General features: G+C 38.4%; 1 protein-coding gene across 1 annotated transcript in view; it reads right to left on the reverse strand.

The window, feature by feature from the left end:
* Nucleotides 1–24,702, reverse strand: part of ERP44 (endoplasmic reticulum protein 44) — a 94,459-nt gene that overhangs the window by 24,298 nt on the left and 45,459 nt on the right. Inside the window, exons 5-8 of the mRNA XM_021691440.2 lie at nucleotides 7,664–7,848; nucleotides 6,313–6,428; nucleotides 3,592–3,649; nucleotides 1,924–2,040 (exon numbers count right to left, since the gene is read on the reverse strand). Of these exons, the coding sequence (XP_021547115.1) occupies nucleotides 1,924–2,040; nucleotides 3,592–3,649; nucleotides 6,313–6,428; nucleotides 7,664–7,848 (476 nt within the window). The remainder of the gene's footprint in view (nucleotides 1–1,923; nucleotides 2,041–3,591; nucleotides 3,650–6,312; nucleotides 6,429–7,663; nucleotides 7,849–24,702) is intronic.

Genomic DNA, 24,702 nt, shown 5'->3' on the forward strand with positions numbered 1-24,702 from the left:
TGCCTGGGCTTCCATGTTTCCCTATGCCCACACCAACATATTCTTTATGAAATAGGTATTAAAAGATAACCCTCAGGGGAGGGTCATCCAGACAACCAACTTTAGAGGTTAATAAACCTTTCCTCAAAGTTTAAATGATTTGGGGTAGTGGGTTACAACATGTAATAAAAATCTAAAGAATTTTAAATGTGAAACTACTATGGGGGTGGCCAGAGGAACCCCTATTTATTGTTTAAGATTTTCCAGGTCTATACATTTTGACTGTTTTAGAAACTATTCCTGTAAGAACTGCCAAAGTAAAAAACAGTATGGATGTTCTTTAAAAAATTAAAAATAGAATCACCATATGATCCAGTAATTCCACTACTGGGTATTTACCCAAAGAAAACAAAAACACTAATTTGAAAAGACATATGCACCCCTATGTTTACTGCAGTATTAGTTAAAACAGCCAAACTATGGCAGCACCCCAAGTGTCCATCCATAGGTAAATGGATAAAGAAGAGGTGGCATGCATATATATATATATATATATGGGGTAGTATATATACATATATACGAACACACAATGGAATATTGCTCCGCCATAAAAAGAATGACATCTTGCCATTCGGAACAACATGGATGGATCTAGAGGGTTTAAGGCTAAGTGAAATCAGTCCAAGAAAGACAAATACTATATGATTTCACTCATGTGTGGAATTTAAGAAACAAAACAAATGAGCAAAGGGAAAAAAGAGAGAGAGGGAGCGACAAATCAAGAAACAAACTCTTAACTATAGAGAACACACTGATGGTTAGCAGAAGGAAGGGGGTGGGGGATGGGTGAAATAGGTGATGGGGATTAAGGAGGGCACTTGTGGTGAATGATGTATGGAATTATTGAATCACTATATTGTACACATGAAACTAATGTAACACTATGTTAATTATACCATAATTTAAAAAAATCAGTTAATTAAAAAAATAAAAGAATGTGCATTTTGGGAAAAAAAAAAAAAAGGAACAACTACCAAAGCAGGTGAATAATTGTGGCAAGTTACTATATCTTTCTAAGCCTCTGAGGACTAAATAAGCTAATGCAATAAACACATGTATTCGGCTAAACATACCCAAAGCCTAGCGAACTGAGAAAAGTAGCAGGGATGTTCACTCAACAAACTAGGAAGAGCGCAAGCAAGCAAGCTTTACTGGAACATCCCCGCTCAAGTCTAGGTGTTGTAAGAGGCTGCTTCTGGGCCACAGCTGCAGAGCCTAAAATATTTACCAACCTGACCCTTTACAGAACTGCCAACTCCTGACTAGGTGGTGGTTATATGGGTATGTGATAATTTGAACTATATATGTAAAATCTGAACTACACACAATTCTTTCATGTGTAACGCACAGCTCTCTTATGTACCTCACAGACATAGCCCTTTGTACTTGTTCCTTCAAATATTTTAAAAATGACTTTTGTGTTTGTTTTCATGGGAGCTGTAAGAGTTTGGATGGACTTTATTTCAGGATCACTGAGGTCAGTTATAACATCTGATAACTACTTTCATTATTACGATGAAATAACAAAATTTCATTCTTTCAGGATAGACAGGAATCAGAAAAACCTTTTTATGGCAAAAGATTATTCACTGTATATAATTAATTGTAACTAAAATCTGCACAGCACTGCTTCTCTAGGGCAGAATCACCTGAGAGGCATGGTCCAACTCATTTTCAAGGCTACTGCTGGAAATGCAACAGAGAGGGGTTCTTGGATAGCAAAAGCTAAGAATCAGTGGCCTCTATTACAGAAATGGCTATGACATAGTTCTGTTCACTGTATGACTGTCACAACTGGTAAATGTGTAGTAAAATAGTAAGATGGCTGGAGGACGCTTGCTCTTTCAGAAATCTTTAAAGATAACACACATCAGAAAGTCATACCTCTCCATTTTCAAATGTTATTTCTCGAACAAGAGGAACGCATTTATCTTGAATCCAATTGTAAGTCCCATCAAAATTTGTCATAGATCCCAAGTATACCATATCTGGAGCAGAATGCTGTTACAAAAGCAGAGAAAAAAAATTAAACAAATCTAACCTGTGCTAGCAAAAATGCATTCTCAAAGCCATCTATGAGCCCAGAAAATCTACAGGGTATACAAAAAACAAACAACCCCCCCCCCCCAAAACAAAAACCACCAAACTTCCGAGAAAGAGAGCTGTAAAATTCTGTATTTATCAGAGACCTAATTAGCCAACCCGTGATGTCTAAGCCTTCTGCTTTTCCTTAGATCTGAGTCAATTAATTGTTTATCAGTATCTTCACCAATGGCAGGCACTGTGAAAAAGAATTATCTGAATTAATTAATTTAACTATCCCTTAGAGTTGAAAATGTTAGAAGAAAATTTGGAAACTTCTAGGGAAAGGGCCTTGAAAAATATAAGATACTATATAAATGTAAGGCATTGTTATCTCTAATATTCCTTACCTACAGTATCTCTTTTCACAATTCACCCAAAATCAGTATTTATGAAGTGCTTAAAATGACAACAAAAATAATAGCTATCATTAACTGAGTAAACTTACTGTGTCCAAGCACTGTTTGGTGTAAGCACTTTATATGTGATCACTCACTGAATCCCTGAAACATCCCCATAAGGCAAGGACTCCTATAATCACAGCTATTTTTATTAATGAACAAACTGAAGGACAGAGAAACTAAGAGACTTTCCAGGAGTTACACACCTAGGAAGGTGGCAGATTTGACACGAAAATGGAGTCTCATTCCAGAGCCCATGGACTTAACAACCAACTGTACTGGATTCTGATAATCTAGAGACAGTCACTCGATGTAACCTACTATTGATGAAATGCACTTGCAGAAAATACAGGCAAATACCTATCTGAATTCTGAATAGGAAATGAGCTTTCTAAGCAAAAAGTTCATTCATAGGACTACATAAAAACCAAACACTTTAGTGTATCAAGACACTGCAAACAGCATTAAAATGAAAACTATGAATCGAAAAAATATCAACAGTTTCCCATTCGTGTGTATGTGAAAAACTGCAATGACAGACCAGCAGGTCAATGCGATGACAAACACCGGGATTTTCGCCTCTCGATTGTGGCTACCATCAGCTGGGCCTAAGCAGCTACTTCTAAGTTTAGATACACTTAACTGCTTAGCCAAGGGTCAAAAGCAACCTAGTTGCTCCCTGTTGTCTGGCAAGTATCAGGTTAATTTAAACCCCAGAGGACTTGGGAGCTTGGCTAGTCTGATGCAGGTAGAAGTGATGATCACAGACCACAGAAGCATTTTTTGGAATTTGGGTCTCATAATGAATGCAAAACAGAGAGATGAATAAGGCCTGGGGATCAGGAGATCTCTAGTCCCAGCTCGGCCACTAAATCCCTATGTGACTTTAGGCCTATGTGTCCCATCTTTACTTTGAAAGGTTTGAATTAGTACCAGATGACGCCTCAAGGTTCCTTTCTGTACTAAAATTCGATGATTCTGTGAATTAACAAGTATAAAACTACAGATTATCCTATACACGTATTTAAATTATATTTAAAATTATACACACTAAGAAATAGCGACTTACCCCTGGTGGTTTGTAGATTATGTTGTCTCCACTGTATCTTTCTGGTTTTGAAACAGCTCTAATAGGAAGAGAGAAGTAGTAATAATACATTTTAAGAACAACAGCAGTGATATACTTGAATGAAACAGAATTGGCTGGTTGTTTTGCAATGTATGTATTATAATGACTTGAAATATATACCTGTGCATCATCTTTCCTACTCGTAAGACTATGTAATACTAACAACAAGCATGTATTTAAAGGAAAACTTTAATATAAGGCAGACTTCTTCAAAGGCAAAGTTTAGTGAGCTGTTTTTGGGACTCAATATTTTAGAAGTTTGGATTGGCAGTCGTAGCACCAAAAGCTATTTTTGACACCAGACTGTTTCCAGTAACTGGGGATCAAGGTCACTGATGTGGTCACATAGATCAATCAAAAAAATAAATTATTTGCTTCTAAGTCAAACTCAATCAGAATTCTCTACTTTTTATTTATTTTTTAAAAGATTTTATTTATTTGACAGAAAGAGCAAGAGAGCACAAGCAGGGGGAACAGCAGAGGGAGAGGGAGAAGCAGGCTCCCCGCCGAGCAGGGAGCCCGATATGGGGCTCGATCCCAGGACCCTGGGATCATGACCCGAGCCGAAGGCAGACGCTTAACGACTGAGCCACCCAGGTGCCCCTACTTTTTACTTTTTAAAACCAAAACTTGTAAAAAAAAAAAAAAAAAAAAAAAAGTAGATGAACTGAAATAATTTCCATCATTAGAATATAATTCCACAATAAGCAATTTTTTTATCTGTTCACCATCGTTTCCTATGCCCCAGTACAGTATCCAGCACATAATAGGTGTCCGATAAATGTTTGGTGAGTGAACTCTACAACAAATTCTAAGTCAAATAGGTAACTTTTTTTCTTTCTAAATTATATTTGATTTCTCTCCAGTTTATGACTAGAGCAGTAAAGGAGGGAGGTGGCAAGGGATGTTAACCAAGACTGATGCCAATGGAACGAAAAGGAAGAACATGCTCCATCCATCCATCCATCCATTCGTTCGTTTGTTCACCAACTATTCACTAGGTGCTTCCTTTGTACCAGGTATGGTCTCGGCACTGGGTACACAGCAGTGAACAAAACCAATAGCGCTTGTGTTCTCACGAAGCAAGACAAGCAAATAGATATATTTATTTTGGGTGATCAAACACCAATAAAAAAGGTGCTCTAAAGAAAACTAAGTGGTGAAAGAATGACCAAGTTGGATGATGGCAGTGTTATTTTATATAAAGCTATCAGGAAAGCTCTTCCTGAGGAGACGAGATCTAGGAGAAGCACCTCAGACACCAAGCACAGTAAGGGCAAGGGCTCTGCTGCAGAAGTGCCACCGTGTCTGAGGAAGCAAGCAAGTGGCCCGTGCGGCGGCCGGAGAGCAGCCCCGCACAAAGCATGGGGGGGTGGGGCAGGGAGAAGTTCTTCTGTTATTTACTCCTGCACTGAGCTCCCAGTATCACTGACAGCATTCACAATAAAACACATACAAAATTTACAGAAGTATTACAACAATGACAAAGGTCACAAAATGGAAAGGACAGACTGTGCCAGAAACCTGGACTCTACTCAAGATAGGCACCAAAATGGAGTCTAACAGTTACGGGCCAAAGCAAAGAGAGAAATCATACTGCATAAAGTCAAAGGATGATGGTGATAACCCCCAGTGAAAAGAAAGGGAAAGAACTATAGAATGATTCCATTTTGAAAGAGAAAGAAAAAAACAGGAGGGAAAGTCAGAGAAGTCAGAAAAATAAGGAGAAAGCCTGGGGTATTCAAGGCAGCCTACGTGTAGACACAGCAGATAAAGGCTAGGGCAGTTGATTGTCCCAGCCTTCTGAGAAACTGAAGAGGATTAAAGACTGAAAAAAGGCCACTGGACTTAGCAGTTAAGAAGCGTTTCGTGACTGTGCAGAGAGAAGTCTCACGAGAGTAATGAAGGCAAAAGTCGGCTTCCACTAGGGTAAGGATTTTTCACTGGCTGGCGTTTAAGAAATTCAAGGTGGCCAGGCATAAACTAATCTTGGGGAAAAATTAGAAAAGAAAAGAAAGAGATGAGATTATAGCTCAAGAGATAGAACAGAAAGGTCAGGAAAGAGAGAATCATGTTTTTGGCAAAAGAAATTAGGTCATGAAAAGGGTCAGAGTGAAAACACGGGAAAGTGAGGACAACTGCTGGATGAATGCCAAAGAGGATCCTCGAGGGATGGTTACAAAGATGGTTACAAAGACACGAGGAAAGAGGTGAACCTTGGGAAGGAGTACTGTTCCTCTGGGACAGGGAAGACAGAAGAAAAGGTGGTGGAGAGCTGGAGATTAATCAAGACAACGAAGCCCATGCTTCTTCATGAGAAAGCCTAGGAGTTGTTTCAGTTTGGAAACCCCACATGTTAGAACTATGTGGGAACACAGAATAGTGTTAGTAAATGAGCTGGATAAAAGCATGAGAGGTAACTGTTAACTTGTCCATTCTTTTCCACTCACCCATATTCTGAAATAGAATATAGTATAGAAAGAAGAATAAACGAACTTTTAAAAAGAGGTCAGAGATAGGTGTAAGGAAGACTGGCTGGTGACTTTAAGGGAACTGAGATCATGTCTGGAGAGGTCATCTTCAGAAAATAACCACACACAACAAGAATGTCACATGGCAGCCAAGTCGACCCACTAACACACTCTCAATTAAGATACTTACCCAAATGCAGAAAGGAAGGCACAATCATCGTGCAAAATATTTGCTACTCTTTCAAAAACTCTATAGTTTTCTGAATCCTTTTGCTCAAAATATCCAATGATACTTCTTTTGCTGCGCTGTAAAATAAAGTATGTAATTATTTTACAAACATATATAGATATGCTATAAATGTGTCATTTCATCCACCCAGCTGTTGTTCAATTATCTACTAATGTAGCACTAGAAATGCATATTTGGATTTTAACACCTAGTCCAAAACTATTAAAGATTATATTAGGTTGAAAACAATCTTACCTCCCATCTAATGTAATCATAAACATTTCCTTCTAGCATTTTATTTTAACTGATCAGTGATAATCTATTACTAAATAAGGTGAGGAATTCCTAAATAAGGTAACTATCCTTAAAATAATACATCGATTCATAACGTATGACTATGGGTAGAGACTCCTTCATGGGTTTCTCACACTCCTACACAGTTAGGTGCAGCCAAATGCAAGACCCTGAGCATTCTTTACCCAGGCCGTTCCTGAGGGTTGTGCTTACAGCAAGCAATCCTGAAGTGTGAGGCAATCCCTCCAGGACAGAGAGCAGGCTTACTGCCGGCTCTGAAACCGGAGTTCTCCGAGGCCACAGTTCTCCCACCACAGAACCCACAGCGTGTGCAGGCATCCATCTGGACCCTCCATGTCACCTCCACAGGACTTGGGGTCGGGGGTGGGGGGAGGTTGAAGAAACAAAGGCAAACATGCTCCCATTGTTTGCTGGGATGTGAGCAATAAAGTCCTTTATCTCTGACCCGGGAGCCTTGTGTCTTCTGATAGCATCCATGAAAGGCTAACTAACTTCTTAGCGTGGAAGCAGGGTAAAAGTCAAATCTCAAACCTGACAATGACAACCTAAAGCCCCAACTCGATAGCTTTTTTTTTTTTTTAACTACTAAGCATACAGTGGGAAGGGTTTTATTAACGGAGGACTGTTTTAGAGGACACTGAAAGTTATACAAAGAGCTGACACAGGACTCATTAGAGCAGAGAGCCTGAGGGTCTCCACTAAGGAAAATATGGAAACTCTCTGGCTGTGTACGCCTGACATTAACTTCTACGGCTTCACAACTCAGGCTATTCTTTGCCCTCGATTGATTTAAATTAGTGCAGCTCTACTGTATGCTACAGATTTTATCCAAAGACTCAGAGAATTAATTCAAGAAAAATTCAACTCGCTAAGTCTGTAAATGTCAGATCCACTGCAATGAATTATAAGAAACTGTCCAGATTCTTTGATTGCATAAGACTTTGTTTACATTAATTAAACAGGCAATGTTCATTTGATCCAGTAAAAGTTAACTTACATCAAGAGTGGTGATTTCTGCTAAGTCATGAAGTTCTTGAACGGGGTCGCTTTTTTGTTGCCTGATGTAATCTGCAAGAGCTTTCACTGAGCGCTGGCCCCTGTATTCTCTCTTCATCATCATCCCATTACGAAATAATTTGAGGGTTGGGTATTTGCTTATCCTATATCTCTGGGCTATATCAGCTAAAAGAACGAAAAACAAAATTAACTTCACCCTCGTACTTGGGTCTGGGTGAGCCCATTAGGCCAACAGTCAAAAATCTTACAATTATTTAGTGAGGATATTTTGGTTCATATAATTCTTTTTCAATGTTAGAGAAAAAAATTAATCGTGACAAGTTTATACTGATTAAAAGGTCAGGATCTGGACATATATTGCCTGGTTTAAATCCCAAATCTGCTATTTACTGGCTGTATGAACTTGTAAGTTATATCAACTCTCTCTGCCTTAGTTTCTCATCTGTTACGTAAGGATAATAATTTCTACCACACAGGTTTGTTTTAAGGACTAAATGAGATAACACAAATGCATGACCCAGTAAGTTTAGTATTAGTAATTATTATTATAGATAGCCAGAAAATAATTAGAATGTGCAAAATTCCCATTTTGAAAAGTTATTCAACTCACTTTATACTTGCGAGAATCTCTTACAGCATTTAATAAAAGAAAATTAAATTTAAATTAAAACTATACTCAAAGGCTAAAAATATTAGATTCTTCGGCTAGTAGAGGAATAATTCATAATCCCAAATACACAAATTTTGTGTAAGCTAACAGAATAAAACCCAAAAGTCAGCAGTATATACTAAAAAAAAAAAAAAAAAATTTCCCTTATTATGACCTATTGGTATATTCTCAGGCAGTGGAGATTTTAAAAAGAACACACACACACACGCAAATCCTTGAAATTAGTGTGTATAGTCTCAAAAAATCAAAATGTATGCTGATCTCATTTGTAGAAATCACAGTTACTAAGATATAGACTCAATTAGAATGGAAAAGCCTTTAAATATTTCTGCTGTTATTTCCAAGAGGTGGCAAATACGAGAAATCAGTATCTTCTAGGCACTGGAAAAGCTCAAATGCCACACTACGCACATAGATGAAAAGGATAAAAGATACACTGAATTTTTTAAATGAAGGGGACCAGAGAGGGGACTGAAGTGACCTAAAACAGGTGACATTTTTGTTTTAACTGAGTTGTAAAATGAGGGCAGAATTCTAAAATGGTGGCACAAGAAGCCATGAAAATTCTCTTACCCTGCCTCCCATTTCTAGTAGCTACAAAACAAAACAAAACCAACATAACAGCAATAAGGCTCTGCTGACCACCTTAATTTCTTTTTTTCCCACCTTAATTTTCTAAGAGATTCTATGGTACAAACAAGTGTACTAGCGAATATACAGATATGTGTGCTGACAGTTTCATGGGTGTATACATAGGTCAAAATTATCAATCTGTACACTTTAAATACATAGTTTATTGTATGTCAATTATACCTCAATAAAGCGGTTTTAAAAATCTAAGTGAATATTGACTATACAAAACAATGACAGATCTTGTGGGATTTGACACAAACTAAAATACAGGATGACACCAAGAGCATCTAAGCTGGGGAGGAGAGGTGACGAGGAGGTTAATGATTCTAAGTATTTTAAGGTCTTTGCACTGCTCAGGAGGAGGGAAAAGTACTTACAATATTTGGTAAGTCAAGGTGTATTCGTGTTTTCTCTAGGATAAACAATCAGAGCGCTAAACTGATGTATGAATATGGGTTTTCAGAAGGAGGTTTAGAGAAAAGGCTACGTAACTAAGAGCATGTAACACTTTGGTAAACTCCATGGAAAATCTAAAAAGGAGGAAATAGTGCTTAACTACTGAAATCCTTTGAACAGAAGACAAATCGAAGCAAAAGAAGGGACCCACTGGTTATATATGAGGCCAAGGAGAGTACTTTATTCACCAAATCACAGAAATCTAAAATAATTTTAAGGTATCTCAACATACACATATTTAATATAGACACTAATCTATTTAGAAGCTGGTACTTGTTGAAGCAGAAGACTAGTGGATATATCACTACATGCCCTTTTTCAGCCTAACAGCCTATGAGAAAACCCATCTCTGAGGTGTTGTAGGAATTGCAGGGGTTCTATCACCTGAGCAAGGAATTAATGAGATTTACATTGGTGCTACAAACCGAGGGCTGGGAGTGCTTCCATCAGCAAGCAGAAGTCTTTTAAGATAAACAGAAGCACTTGCTGTAAGGCAAAGGCCACGAAGGCTTAGGCTTACCCTGCGTCTAAGAAAACCAGCCCAGAAAAATAATAAAAAGTAAGGAACTTTAACTTCCTAATGAAAAGCCCCTTCAGTCCCCAGCACACTACACCGTGAAACCTGGCATATTATAAAGTGAATGTTTGCAGTGACGTAGAAATGAAAATGATTTTAATAAAAATGCTGTTACAATAAGGTTAAGTAATTCTACTGGCCAGTGCCACAGTGCTGTGGTCTGGAATATGGAAAATGTCTTTTTAAAAGTGACTATTTCCCCCAATACCATCAACAGAAGACTGCTTAACTACAGGACGGTACACCCATACAGTGAAGTACTAGGCTGTTACGTAAAGGGATGAAAAAGATCTCTTTATGCTGCTAAGGAGCCATGTCCAAGATACATTAAGTCAAAAAAGCCAGGTACAGAAAGATGTGTATAGGTATGTTGTTTTGCAAAAGAAATACGGACAAGAAACATATAATGTGTGTGTGTGTGTGTGTGTGTGGCTATCAGCAAGTATATGTGTATATATGTACGTTTACATAATCTTTGTGCTTATCCCCCTCCTCCCTCCAAAAATACACCGCCAATGGGAGAAAAAGCAAGAAAAGGTCAGAGGTGGAATTTAGATTTCCCTGACCATACCTTGGTTTTATACTTTTAGCTCTGAAACTATGGAAAAAAAATTTTTTTTTTTTAAAGATTTTATTTATTTATTTGACAGAGAGAGAGACAGCGAGAGCAGGAACACAAGCAGGGGGAGTGGGAGAGGGAGAAGCAGGCTTCCTGCCGAGCAGGGAGCCCGATGTGGGACTCGATCCCAGGACCCTGGGATCATGACCTGAGCCGAAGGCAGACGCTTAACGACTGAGCCACCCAGGCGCCCTGGAAAATTTTTTAATAGTAAAATACAGTTAGTTTTAAGTAAATTTTAATACTGGCATTGTTATTTTGAAATAAACACATATATTATAGATAAAGCACATGAGTAATTATGCTAATGCCATTAAGAGTCAAGATTTTCAGCATAAGAGAAAAAAGGATACAAAGAGAAAACTGAGAAAATTAAGTAAAAGCCCTGTAATGTTTAATCTGAATTGGATCTACCAGCAAAAACCCATGATGAGAACTGGTCAATCCTACCAAATATTTAAGGAAGAAATAACTCCACACGAAGTTTTCCCAAAAATTGAAGTGTCCACTTTCCAACTCATTCTATGAGGCCAGAATTACCCTGATTCCAAAACCAGACAAAGACGTTATAAGAAAATTACCAATATCCCTGATAAACAAAACGAGAGGGCTTAAGCCAGTGGACTTCAACACTTACTGTAAACCTACAGGACTCTAGACAGTGTGTTACTGGAATACAGACAGACAAACAGATCAATGGAATAGAGTCCAGAAATAGACCTACATATACATACAGAAGTGATCTTTGACAAAGAAGCAAAAGTAAACTCTAACTACATATCCTTAAAAAATACACATCTAAACATAAGGATACTCAAAGCTTGAAAGAAAAAGGCTGGGGAAAAATTTACTGTGCAAAAACTAATCAAAAGAAATCTTGTACAGCTATATTAATAGTAAATAAGTATACATTAAGGCAAAAAGCACTGCTAGAGACCAAGAGGGACCCTTCATAATAAAAAGTTCAATTTTCCAGACAGATACACCAATTCTGAATTTGTATATGTCAAATAACAGTCTAGAAATAAAGTAAAAACTAGGAGTACTATAAAGACAAATCTATAATCATGGCGGGAAATTACTAACGCACTTCTTTCAGTAACTGATATAACAATAATGTACTGATTATAATCAATAAAGTAAGGAGAATTTGAACAACATATCTAAGAAACGTGACTAAACTGACACATGCAGAACACAATACTCCAATGCTGCGGGACGCACATTCTTGGCAGGTGTATACACCATATAAAAAACAAACACAAGGAGTCACAAAAGAAGTCTCAACAACTTTCAAATGATTCCACTCATAATGAGAATTAAAAACTATATAGACATGGATCAGAGAGGAAACCACAAAGAGAAACTGAAAAATAATGTGAACCTAATGATAATGAAAGTACCTATGAGAACTTGCAGCATGCAGCCAAAGTGATACGCAGAATGAATTTAGGACATTAAAACAGATATGTCAGAGGGGAAAGGCTGAAAACCAAAGAGCCAAGCATTCATCTTAAAAAATTATAAAAAGAACAAATAAAAAACAAAGGATAAAGAAGTGAATGAGAAAGGTAAAAGCAAAAATTAATGAAGTGGAAAACAAATATACAATAGAGAAGATCAAAAAGCCAAAATCTGGTTCTTTGCAAAGACCAATAAAATTGATAAACCACTAGAAAGACTGATCAAGGAAAAAATGAGAGAGAAAACAATTTAAGGAATGTAGCAGGAATATTTAACTTGGATAATAAGAGAATATTATCAATAGCATAATGACAGTAAGTTTGGAGATTTAGATAAACTATTTTTTAAGATTTATTTGAGAGAGAAGTGAAAGAGAGAATGAGAGAGGGGAGGGGTAGAGGGAGAGGAAGAGAGAATCTCAAGCAGACTCCCCGCTGAATGCAGAGCCCAACGTGGGGCTCCATGTCACAACCCTGAGATCACCACCTGAGCCAAAACCAAGAGTCGGACACTTAACTGTGCCACCGAGGCACCCACCCCTAGATAAAGTTTTTAAATTCCTGTTATTTCTTCAAAGAAGACATCCAGCTGGCCAACGGACACATGAAAAGATGCTCAACATCCCTCATCATCAGGGAAATGCAAATCAGTACCACTCACACCTGTCAGAATGGCTAAAATCAACAACACAAGAAACAAGTGTTGGCAAAGATTTGGAGAAAGGGGAGCCCTCTTGCACTGTTGATGGGAATGCAAACTGGGCAGCCACTGTGGAAGACAATATGCAGGTGCCTCAAAATTTAAAAACAGAACCACTCTACAATCCCATAATCACACTACTGGGTTTATACCCAAAGAATACAAAAACACAAATTCAAAAGGATATATGCACCCCTATGTTTACTGCAGCATTATTTACAACAGCCAAATTATGGAAGCCGACCAAGTGTCCATCAGTAGATGAATGGATAGAGAAGTGGTGTATATATATATACAATGGAATATTACTCAGCCATTGAAAAAGAATGAAATCTTGCCATTTGCAACAACATGGATGGAGCTAGAGAGTATAATGCTAAGCAAAATAAGTCAGTCAGAGAAAGAAAATTCCACATGATCTCACTCATATGTGAAATTTAAGAAACAAAATAAATAAGGGAAGGAAAAAAAGAGAGAGACAAACCAAGAAACAGACTCTTAACTACAGAGAACAAACTGATGGTTACCAGAGGGGAGGAGGATGGGGGAATGGGTGAAATAGGTGATGGGGATCTGGAGTACACTTATCATCATGGGCCCTGAGTAATGTAGAGAATTGTTGAATCACTATACTGTATGACTGAAATGAATATGACACTATATATTAACTATACTGGAATTAAAATTTAAAAAATTAATTTAAAAAAATCCATTAAGGCAGAACCTACCAAACTGACACCAGAATAAATAGAAAATATAAACAGTCCTAAAATTATTAAGTAAATTGAATCTATAATCCATAGCTGTCCCACAAAGAAAACCCCATTTCTAGAAAGCTTCACCATCAAGTTCTACCAAAAATTTCAGCAGCCAATAATGCTGTTTACACAAGCATTCCAGAGAATACAAAAGAGTGAACATTTCCCAACTAATTTTATGAGGTCAGCATAATCTTTCTGCCAAATCTGACATGGAAATGATGAGAAAAGAAAAGTATATGTTAGTCTTACTCAAGAACACAGATGCAAAACTTGAAAAGAAAACATTAAACTAAATTTGGCACTGTGTACAAAGGATAATACATCACACAAGCTAGATTTAGTCTAGCACTTCAATGTTTGAAAATCAATTGATGTAATTCATGACCTTAACAGAATAAAAGAGAAAAACTCCACTACAGTAGCCCCCCCCACTTATTCACAGAGGATATGTTCTAAGACCCCCAGTGGATGCCTGAAACTGAACAGTACTGAACCCTCTATATACTATGCTTTTTCCTTTACATATATATCTATGATAAAGTTTAAGACTTAGGCACAGTAAGAGATTAACAACAATAACTAATAATAAAATAGAACAATTATACTGTAATAAAAGTTCTGTGAACGTGGTCTCTCCCTCTCTCAAAATAACTTCTTGTGCTACACTCACCCTTCTAGTGGTGATGTGAGATGCCAACATGCCTATGTGAAGAGATGACGTGAGGGGAATGACACAACGTGAGCCTACTACTGACCTTCTGACAATTCATCTGCTTGGGAACTGTAGTCGGCCGAGGGTAACTGAAACCATGGAAAGCAAAACCGCAGATAAGGGGGACTGCCATACCGCTCAAAAGAAGCAGAAAAACATTTGATAAAATCAAAATCCATTCACACTTAAAATTTTTTGGCAAACCAGAAGTAGAAGGGAACCTCCTTAATTGGATAAAGGGTATACAAATAAGCAAATACCAAACAACTTGATAGGGAAACACTGAAAGCTATCCTGCCGAGATCAGGAAAGAAACACTGCTATGAAAGAAACCTGCTATGGCTTCTGTATAACACTGGACCGGAGTTCCCAGTCAGTGGAATAAGAAAGAGTATATATACTGAAAAAGAAGTAAAAATGTTATTATTTGCTGGCGATCTTACTGGGTTCACAGAAAACCCAAAAGAGAATCTACTAAAGAATTTCCATTTCCAAGCAGGATGTAGTAGCTAGCAGAAATCTACTGGTTCTGCTGTGACAACTAGGAAAAAATAGATTTTTTAAAATCAAATTTTAAAAGATATCGGACACCATGAAAGCAATGAAGAATAAGTGAACTGAAATCTTAGAAAGGAACGGACCATTCCTAAGTGAGCAAAAATCACCCACTGGCTATTTTCTTTCCCATACGTTTCCCATGTAATTCCTCTTAGAAACTAAATCTGCAATTTGTGCAGATTTAGGGCTCAGGATCATGCCTGCATAGACAGAGAGAAAGAGAACTCAGTAAAGCTCTTCATAGTCACCTGGGCTGGGCTGGGGGATTGGAAGGACCCTGAGACACATAGCAAGTTCTCCCCAGAGGACATTACTGAATGCGTGGGTGGCATAGGAAGCTGGAGGCTGGGCCAGAAAAACAGAGTAACATTCCTCAGCCTTGTGGTGGGGCTTAGGAAACAATGTGTATTTGTGGGAAGGGCCTGCATCAGCATCAAAGACATAATCAAGATATTTGCCAGATTTTGAAGCTGCATAGGCAAGGAAGCACCTAGACGTTGAAGAACACCATGAGTTTTTAAGACAAACCGGAACAAAGATAACTGTGCCACATATTAGAGACAAATTAATAATATTCGGAATACATAAAAAACATTAACAAAGGACCGCCGGAAAGATAAATGGGCTAAAAGTGTCAAGTGATTTATAAAAGAAACAGATACCCAAGTAAACATGTAAAAAACATGCTCATCTGTAATCAAGAAGTTACAAATTAAAACTACCAGATAACATTTTGTCCATCCGATTGGTAAAGAAACAATTAAAAGTTTTTAAATTCCCTACAAAGGGAAAATATTCCTACCAAGTCCAATTCAGGTACACATTCAACGTTAGTAAGGCTAAACTAGCCTAGCTGGTGCCTAATTTGCCAGCAGAAAGCCACAGAATTTTTCTAACCCCCAAAGGATTTGGCAGAAAGTTTATAATGCAGACCCATTAAGAAAGTAACTAGTCCTTCTACTTGTGGCCTAAGGATCAGTAGGAAAATGGACAATAAGAGACACTGCTGGAGTAATTAACTTTCTTAAATTAGTGGGCATAATGGGAAAATAGTGTGCTGATAGCAAACATGCATAAACGAGAAGTAAAAGAAATAAGGCTATAGGTGGACTCCAGAGAGTCTTAAATTTTAGGTTAATGGAGTTTGAATTTTACCTGATATGTGATAAGCAGCCACTGAAGCAGTAGAACGGGGCTTTAAAAATATTCACCTGGAGGTAAATCAGGGAGAATCAGGGAGACTAGTAAAGAAGCTATTGCAACAGTCTTGGCAGAAATAACAAGAGTCTGTTTACAAACTTTAACATTACAACCCGTAGGTTGACTTAAAATTCTAGTTACGGATAGAAACAGATTAAATAATACTTGAAGACTATTAGAGGAATAGATACTTGCCTGCTTAATTCTCAAACAACACCGTGGCAGCAGGTATGCTGCATAAATAGGTGGCTTTTAATTATTAAAATAGAAGCAAAAACCTTAAAATTACATTGATCGATAATCTCAGACATAAAGGTGACTTCTTACAGGCTTTGGTCAAAAATGATTTTAAGATAATTACAACGTGACATCTTGACAATATAACAAAGAATGATTTAAAGGGTATAATAAATGTTTTTTTTTTAGTTAACTGGATGGATCAAATGTTAAAATGCATGTCAAAGGAATAACAAATTTCAGAAGGTTAACAGCTCGCTGATTAGAAAATTAGCATGTACTTTTGCTTCAGTGGTCACTTACTTTCCCTTGACGGGCTCTGCCTGCCCGCCCGCCTACCTTCCTCACTCATGCCCAGCAGGGTCCCACACGGGAAACTGCCTGCATCTCCCCACTGTGATTACCTATGGCAGATGATTTCAACAGGAAGGTCCTACTGTTCTTCTGGGTCAGGGATGAGGGCCATTGCTGCCTCTGTACCCTTTTCCATTCCCAAACCATGCCTTCCCCACAATGAGGGTAAAAGAACAACAAAACACCACAACAAAATAAGACCCTAAACAGAGAAATTATAAACAAAGCCTAGAAGCTTACTCAGGACTCAGGCTAAACCTGGGCATCCAAGTTCTGTTTCAGTGTACGTTTTCTTTTTTTTTTTTTTATACTTTTTAAACTGAAATATATTTGACATATAACACAGTAGCGTTCAGGGCATACAACATGTTGATCGGATACATTTATTTGTATACTGCGATAGGACTGTCACTGTGGCATTAGCTAGCACCTTCTCACTTCAGGTAATTATCACTTTTTATGGTGAGAATAGTTAAAATCTAGTCTCTTAGCAAGTATTTTTTAATACAGTATTATTGTCCATAATGATTTTCTTATACTTAATGCCTCACACATATAGCCCTTATAAAAGCTTCTCAGTTTCCCCTACGGGAGGTTCAAGCCGTACCAGAAGGCACACAGGTAAGACTAACTGGTATTTGGGAGCAAGTGCTGCAGTGTTCAAGGACAATTACTAAATACTTTCCTAAAAATGCCAGCAGGGCAAATAACGTGTGTCTCTTGCTGCGTGCCATGCACCCTAGGGCCACTGGAGGTCAGCAGAGATCCTGGTCCCACCAGGGGCAGATCGATGGGACTTCCCACATCTAAGGCAGCAGGACCACCAGGGAGAGGGACGAATTCAACTTCCAAACTCCCCGCACAAGGAAGACACAGAAGGTGAGATAAACGGAGACCATGATCAGCAGCTTAAGCAAGGGCAAATTTAATTGTATGTGTAGAAATTTTGGAAAACAAGGACAATTACAAAGAAGAAAACAAGAATCATTTGTAATCCAACCACCACTGGGGAAAACCACTAGTAACATTTTTTTTTCTTCAAAGATTTATTTATTTATTTGAGAGAGAGCATGAGGGGCAGAGGGAGTGAGAATCCTCAAGCAGACTCCCCACTGAGCAGAGAGCCCAATGATGGGCTCGATCCCAGGACCCTGAGATCATGACTTGGGCCGAAATCAAGAGCTCAACTGACTGAGCCACCCAGACACCCCAAAATTTTGATTATATCTTGCTGACTTTGAATAAAAGTTGCTTAACAAGCAGTGACATGCTTCAATGGAGAAAAAAATAAACTCTGAGATTAGTCAAATAGTTAAGCGCCAGCATCAATACTTGCAGAATGGGTATCGGCAGCTTGGAAGAAAATCCTAGAAAGAGCAGAATAACGCTCTCTAAAAAAAAGCATTACCAACACTCTTAGTGGCACAGAAGTCGATATTATGTGGAAAAACACAAAAATCAGTGACTCAGAATTGGAAAGTGATGTACAGCAGTCAGATTCAGAATGTGAAACTGTTTCAGGATTACCTGAACAAATTTATTTTCGTTTTTAGGTACACACGTTAATGATATGATGAAAAAATCTTTAAGTCTAAAATAGTTCTCATGATAAAAATTCTAAGTGAAAAGCATTGTGTTGTAGTTCAATTTTTCTTAGTCTTTTTTTTCAGTTACAGATAGAAGTGTGCCTTATAATCAATGGCAATTTAGATTTGATGAAATATTGCAGAAAACACTTAATCGTATTGTTGGGAGATGGGATAACCCATTTGAAGTACTTAATGGAGTACCTACAAAACCACCAGTTCATAAATTCTGGTTACTACTCACTGCATCTATCCCTCCATCTGTTCAACGACTGTAATGGTGCACCTCCTTTGAGCTAGGCACCCTTCCAGTGCTGGGGATACAAGGGTAAAAAGACAAGGTCCCTGTGATTACAGAGTTTACATTTATTATCATCATTACTATTGTAATTACTGCTGCAACTAATTGTTTCCACAGGCTAGAATCTTAAATGAAATTTGTAAAACTCTTAATACATAATACATGTATCAAAAAGATGTACCAGTGTGGATTCCCTAAGTACAGTGTAAGAGAAATCCTCTATAAGTCAGCAATAAATATATCTTCACCAGAGACGTAGGGACCCCCCCAAGACGGGAGAAGCTAAATGGGTGACTGTCAGATCTGTGACATGGAAGAAACTGGACTGGACATCCAAGTCCCGTGCAGGGTGAGTGAGGACACCTGTTCTGCTGCCATCAGAACTCAGACAGAAATGCCCAGCAGGTGGAGAACACGTTGTTCCACAACACACTGCCTCTTGATTCTCTTTAACTGCCCTGACTTCCTTTTTCTCTTCTTCCTATGTTGTTCCCTACTTTAAATGCAACAAGTGGAGAATTCAGGGGCTCAGAAAGTGAACTAAATTTTAACCCTAAGATGAGGGTTATTTAAGCTATGAGCTTTACACTGGGGTTTCAAAATATATACCTAAGCTTAAAACATGGGAAGCTTCCTGATGACACTCTAGTGTCAGTCTGGGTTCAAAATTCTCTTTCCATAGTTCCCACACCCCTCCCCTTTTTTTGGTGGGGAGAGAGGTCAGGGGATGGGAGCAGGGATCAAAGCTGCTGCATCTAGCTCATACATAGAAGCAAGAGGGCCGACTGGGTGAAATTAGCCTGTTATATCTACCTTCGCCTTCTTTCTCCTGTTCTACATTCTTGGCCTATTTAGCTGAACATTTGAACAAAGCGAGTCCTAGGAAGGACATATAAAGAAGTGAGGTCAAGGTAGGGCGGAAAGCAGTCCACAGGATGCTGACAGGTGGAGAAGGGAGAGAGAAGGAAATGCAGGCAGCAAACCAAAGAAGGGTGTTCTGTGGCTGTGCACGGAGACAGCTTTCCTGACCAAGTAGAAAAGTGGGGTAGAGGACAACGCCCCAAGAATTCCCAACACATTCTAAGGAATGAGTGCATGCACTTCCGCCCTAAAGGGACTACTCTGAAAATACTCACTTGGAATGTTTTATGAAAATTAGAGCCATTACATTTTAATATTGTTATATAATTACGTTGTTTGTTTTTTGACCTTAATGGGCTCACCTCATCCTTAATTCCTTTTTTAAAAAAAGATTTATTTATTTATTTGAGAGAGAGAGAGAGAGAGACAGAGTGCAAGCAGGGAGAGGGACCGATGGAGAAGGAGAGAGAGAATCTCAAGCAAACTCCACGCCCAGCGCGGAGCCTGATGTGGGGCTTGATCCCATGACCCTGAGATCATGACCTGAGCTGAAATCAAGAGTCGGACGCTTAACCGACTGAGCCACTCAGGCACCCCTCATCCTTAATTTTTAAACGGGGCTGATAAAGAAAAAAAACACAAAAACACAAAAACCTGTAATTTAGCTTTGGCAGAAATTCCCAAAATACAAAATTTATAGCTAAGACAGACAGATTTCCCAACTAAATTCAGATATGGGTCACACCTCAATTCGAGCTCGCACCATACTAGGAAGCAATAAAATAGTCATTAAAGTTTTAAAAAATTCAATGCAAGCCAAGGTTGGATTCATACATTTTGCCACGTTAATTTCTTCCAAGAACCTATGTAGGGTTTTGTCAAGTCTTTCAGCATATACTGATAAGCTGGTTTTCCTTATTTTACCTACACTGATGGGGATTTATTCTATTTCTTAATATTAAGTCATCTTTGTAACTATGGGCATAAATGCCACCTGGTAATGGGAGACTCTTCACAAAGGAATGTCTACCTCCCATGACAGCCGGTGGTGAGACAGACATGCTCATGCCCAGGAGATGGCAACTCGTGAAAGAAGACAGTTTCAGGACTGACAAAATGGAATCAACTGCCAGACCTGCTCACAGGAGGTTTGCACTGAAAATTTCCAACAGCCACCGAGAGAACTCTGGGTTTTTCCGGAAGTCACCACGTGGCTCTAAGTAGTCCTCAAAATGCCAGGAAAAGTCTATTCAAGAAAATTATTTTTAAGTTCAAGGACTGTGCTGAAGGTCATTTATCACAGTGAAAATAAACAGAAATTACAATTAACAATATCACAGCACACCTGAACAGACTTCAAGCTTCTTCCACACACATTTTCTCAAAAACTCTCAAGCAACAAGACACTTCTTCCTGCTCTTTTCTTAACCAAAGACAAAGTACAGGTTAGGAGCCTTTTTTTTTTTTTTAAGATTTTATTTATTTATTTGGAGAGAGAGAGAGAAAGCGCACAAGTGGGGGGACGGGCAGAGGGAGAAGCAGGCTCCCCACTGAGCAGGGAGCCCAACATGGGGCTCCATCCCAGGATCCTGGGATACTACCTGAACCAAAGGCAGACGCTTGGCCGACTGAGCCACCCAGGCGCCCCAGGTTCAGAAACTTTTTATACCAACTTTGTATTTTGAAAATTTTCCAACTTACATAAAATATGAAAAAGTAATGTAAGGAGCAACTGTACACCCTCACCTAGATTGAACATTTTATCACATCTGGTTACCAGATGTGTGTGTTACACACACACACACACACACACACACACAGTTTATGGCAAGCACTGACTCAAGTTCAGTGATTTTTCAAGTAACTTGTCCAACTGTATATAACTTTGGTAAGCAGTGGGCTTCTGGCAGAGCACAGAGAATTCTACCTTAGTGGAGGCTGGACCACACAGTATAGGAATAACAACACCACATACACGTAATTTCATTTTTGTTTATACACTGACCCATTGGAGATAATTTTAACAGACTATAACATAATTTGTAACAGACATTTTTAGTCATTTTTATATAGAAATTGGGTGAATTCTCAGCTTCTATGAGAAATCCAGTTTAAATTACCTTATTTTGACCTTCAAAATACTCGAGCTAGCCGGTACAAGCTGTATCCTCCTGGGCTCTAGTCTGGCTCCCTGCACTTACTCGGAAACCCTGGCAAATCACCCAGGCCCTCTGGGTCTTTCAGCGTCTTCCTCTGTAAAATGATCACACGCTCCCAGCTCTCTCAAAGTCTCGTGTTCATTCCTACCTCAGAAACTTCACACCTACTTTTCCTTCTGCCTAAAATACTCTTCTTCCTCTATTTCCCTTAAAAATCCTACCCTGTCTTCAGGCCTCGCAGCATTGTCCTCAGAAAGGCCTTCTCTACCCCCCAAACTAAGTCAGACCTGGATTATCTCACACCATCCAACACCTCTCTTCAGAGCAGTTATTGCCTTTCTGGGTGTATCTGGTTCATTGCTATATGTCTAGAACCTGTTCATACTGCATGACAAAAGGTATATAAAACTTTTTGTTGGATGAATGAGTAATACTATCTGACTCAAGGGGTGGTGAAGATAATGAAAATAATGTAAGAGAATGTCTAAATCCAAGTGAACACTACATACATAGTCTTTTCCCGGCAATATGACTAGAAACTTTTTGCAGGAACTTTTCCAAGAATAACACTCTTACTTTGGATGGAAAGTCTGGGTGACACAGTGCCTCAGAAGCAAGACAGACAGACTAAAGTATCAAATCAAGAGGGTAGGAGAGTGTAGGCTGCCACAATGCCAGAAGGTAATTAATAGAACAAGACATATGTGGGCGATGGTATCTTCAGTCTGAGGTCACCTTCTGCCTTTGCTAGAAAGCTTTATACAGATCTTCTACCTCAGAGAAATTAATCCTAAAGCAGCAAGTAGGTACACTTGCCAAAAAGAATACTGTAAGGACATACAGACCACCAAAAGTAAAACTTCTTATTTGCATACAACATAATTGTCTATGTAGAAAATCCTACTGTATTTACATAAAACCAGGATGTAAGATCAATATACAAAAATCAGTTGTGGGGCACCTGGGTGGCTCAGTCGTTAAGCGTCTGCCTTCGGCTCAGGTCATGATCCCGGGGTCCTGGGATCGAGCCCCGCATCGGGCTCCCTGCTCAGCGGGAAGCCTGCTTCTCCCTCTCCCACTCCCCCTGTTTGTGTTCCCTCTCTCGCTGTGTCTCTCTCTGTCAAACAAATAAAATCTTAAAAAAAAAATCAGTTGTATTTCTAGCAATGAACAATCAGAAATTAAAATTTAAAAATCAATGCCATTTATAATAGCACCAAAAAATAAGAAATAGGGACAGACTTCAAAAAGATGTGTGAGACTTAAGAAAAAAATACCAGACAAACCCAAAATAAGGATATTTTACAAAATACCTGACCAATACTCCTCAAAATTATCAAATGTCAAGAACACCTGATACTAAATGCAATATCCTGGATTTTGGAACAGAAAAAGGACATGAGTAGAACCAATGATAAAATCTGAATAAAGTCTACAGTTTTAGCTAATAGGAATATACCAGTGTTAGTTTCTTAGTTGTAACAAACGTGCCCGGGTAATGTAATATGTCAACATTAGGGTAAACTGGGTAAGGACTATAAGAGAACTCTGTTTTATCTTTGCAACTTTTCCCCCTCATTTTGGTTAGAAATTAACAAGCCGATTCTAAAAGTCAGAGAGAAATCCAAAGCAACTAAAATAGCAAAACCACTTTGAAAAAAAGTACAAAGTTGGAAGATTTATATATTACTGACTTCAAGACTTACTGTAAAGCTACAGTAATCTAGAGAGTGTGACGCTGGTACAAACACAGACAAATCAGTCACAGATAAATACATCAACAGTACAGAATAGACAGACTAGAAAAAAGATCCACACCTATATGATCAGCTGATTTTGAAAGAGATGCAAAGTCAATGAAGAAAGAATAGTCCTTTCAACAAATAATAGCAGAACAGTTTGATAACTATATGCAAAAAAAGAACTCCAATCTATACATTGTGCCACATGTAAAAGTTAACTCCAGATGGATCATAGAGCAAAATCTTATACTATGAAATTTATGAAAGCAAACATACCAGAAGGTCTTTGTGATCCTGGGTGAGGCAAAGATTTCTTAGATACAGCATCAAAAGCATAACCCATTTTTAAAATAGATAAGTTGGACTTCGTCAAATTAAGGCACTCTCAAACAGAACTGGAGGTCTCACACTTCCTGATTTCAAAACTTATTATAAAGCTATAGTCATCAAAAAGTTGTGGTACTGGCATAAAGACAGACATACAGACAAATGGAACAGAACAGAGAGCCCAGAAACAAACCTTCACACATGGGGTCAAATGTTTTTTGACGAAGGGTACCAAGATCATTCAATGGGGAGAGGACAGTGTCCTCAACATATGGTGTTAGGAAAACTGGATGTCCACATGCAAAAGAATGAAATTGGATCCTTATGTTGCACTCTACACAAAAATTAACTCAAAATGGATAAAAAAACTAAACATACAACCTACACTGTAATGCTCTAAGAAGAAAATGCAGAAGAGTTCCAGAACATTGGATCTGCAATGATTTCCTGGCTAGCACCCCAAAAGCACAGGCGACTAATGTAAAAACAGATAAACTGGACATCAAAATTTAAAACTTCTGTGCAAAGGACATAATCAACAGAGTGAAAAGGCAACCTACAGAATGGGAGAAAATAACTGCAAATCATTTATCTGATAAGTGGTTAATATCCAGAATACATGAAGAACTCCTATGACTTAATGACACAAATCACCTGATTAAAAACAGGGAAAGGCCTTAAACAGATTTCAGAACTAAAGATACACAGATGGCCAACATGCATAGGAAAAGAGGCTCAACGTTACTAAACAGGGAAATGCAAATCAAAACCAGGATGAAGTAGCACTTCATACCCTTTAGGATAGCTATGATCACAAAAACAGAAAAGTAACAGGTATCGGCAAGGATGTGGAGCAAACTGGAACCCTTGTCCATGGCTGGTGGGAATGCAAAATTGAGATATAGCTACTGGGGAAAATAGTATGGCGGTTTCCCAAAAATTAAAAAATTTAAGTACCATATGATTCAGCAATTCTCCTTCTGGGTTTATATCCAAAAGAACTGAAAGCAAAGCCTTGAAGAGATATTTCGTAGTGTTATTTACAATGGCCAAGAGGTGGAAGTAACCCAAGTGTCCATCAGTAGATGAATGGGTATACAAAA

Source organism: Neomonachus schauinslandi, chromosome 13 (assembly GCF_002201575.2).
Source record: "Neomonachus schauinslandi chromosome 13, ASM220157v2, whole genome shotgun sequence".
Taxonomy (NCBI): Eukaryota; Metazoa; Chordata; class Mammalia; order Carnivora; family Phocidae; genus Neomonachus; species Neomonachus schauinslandi.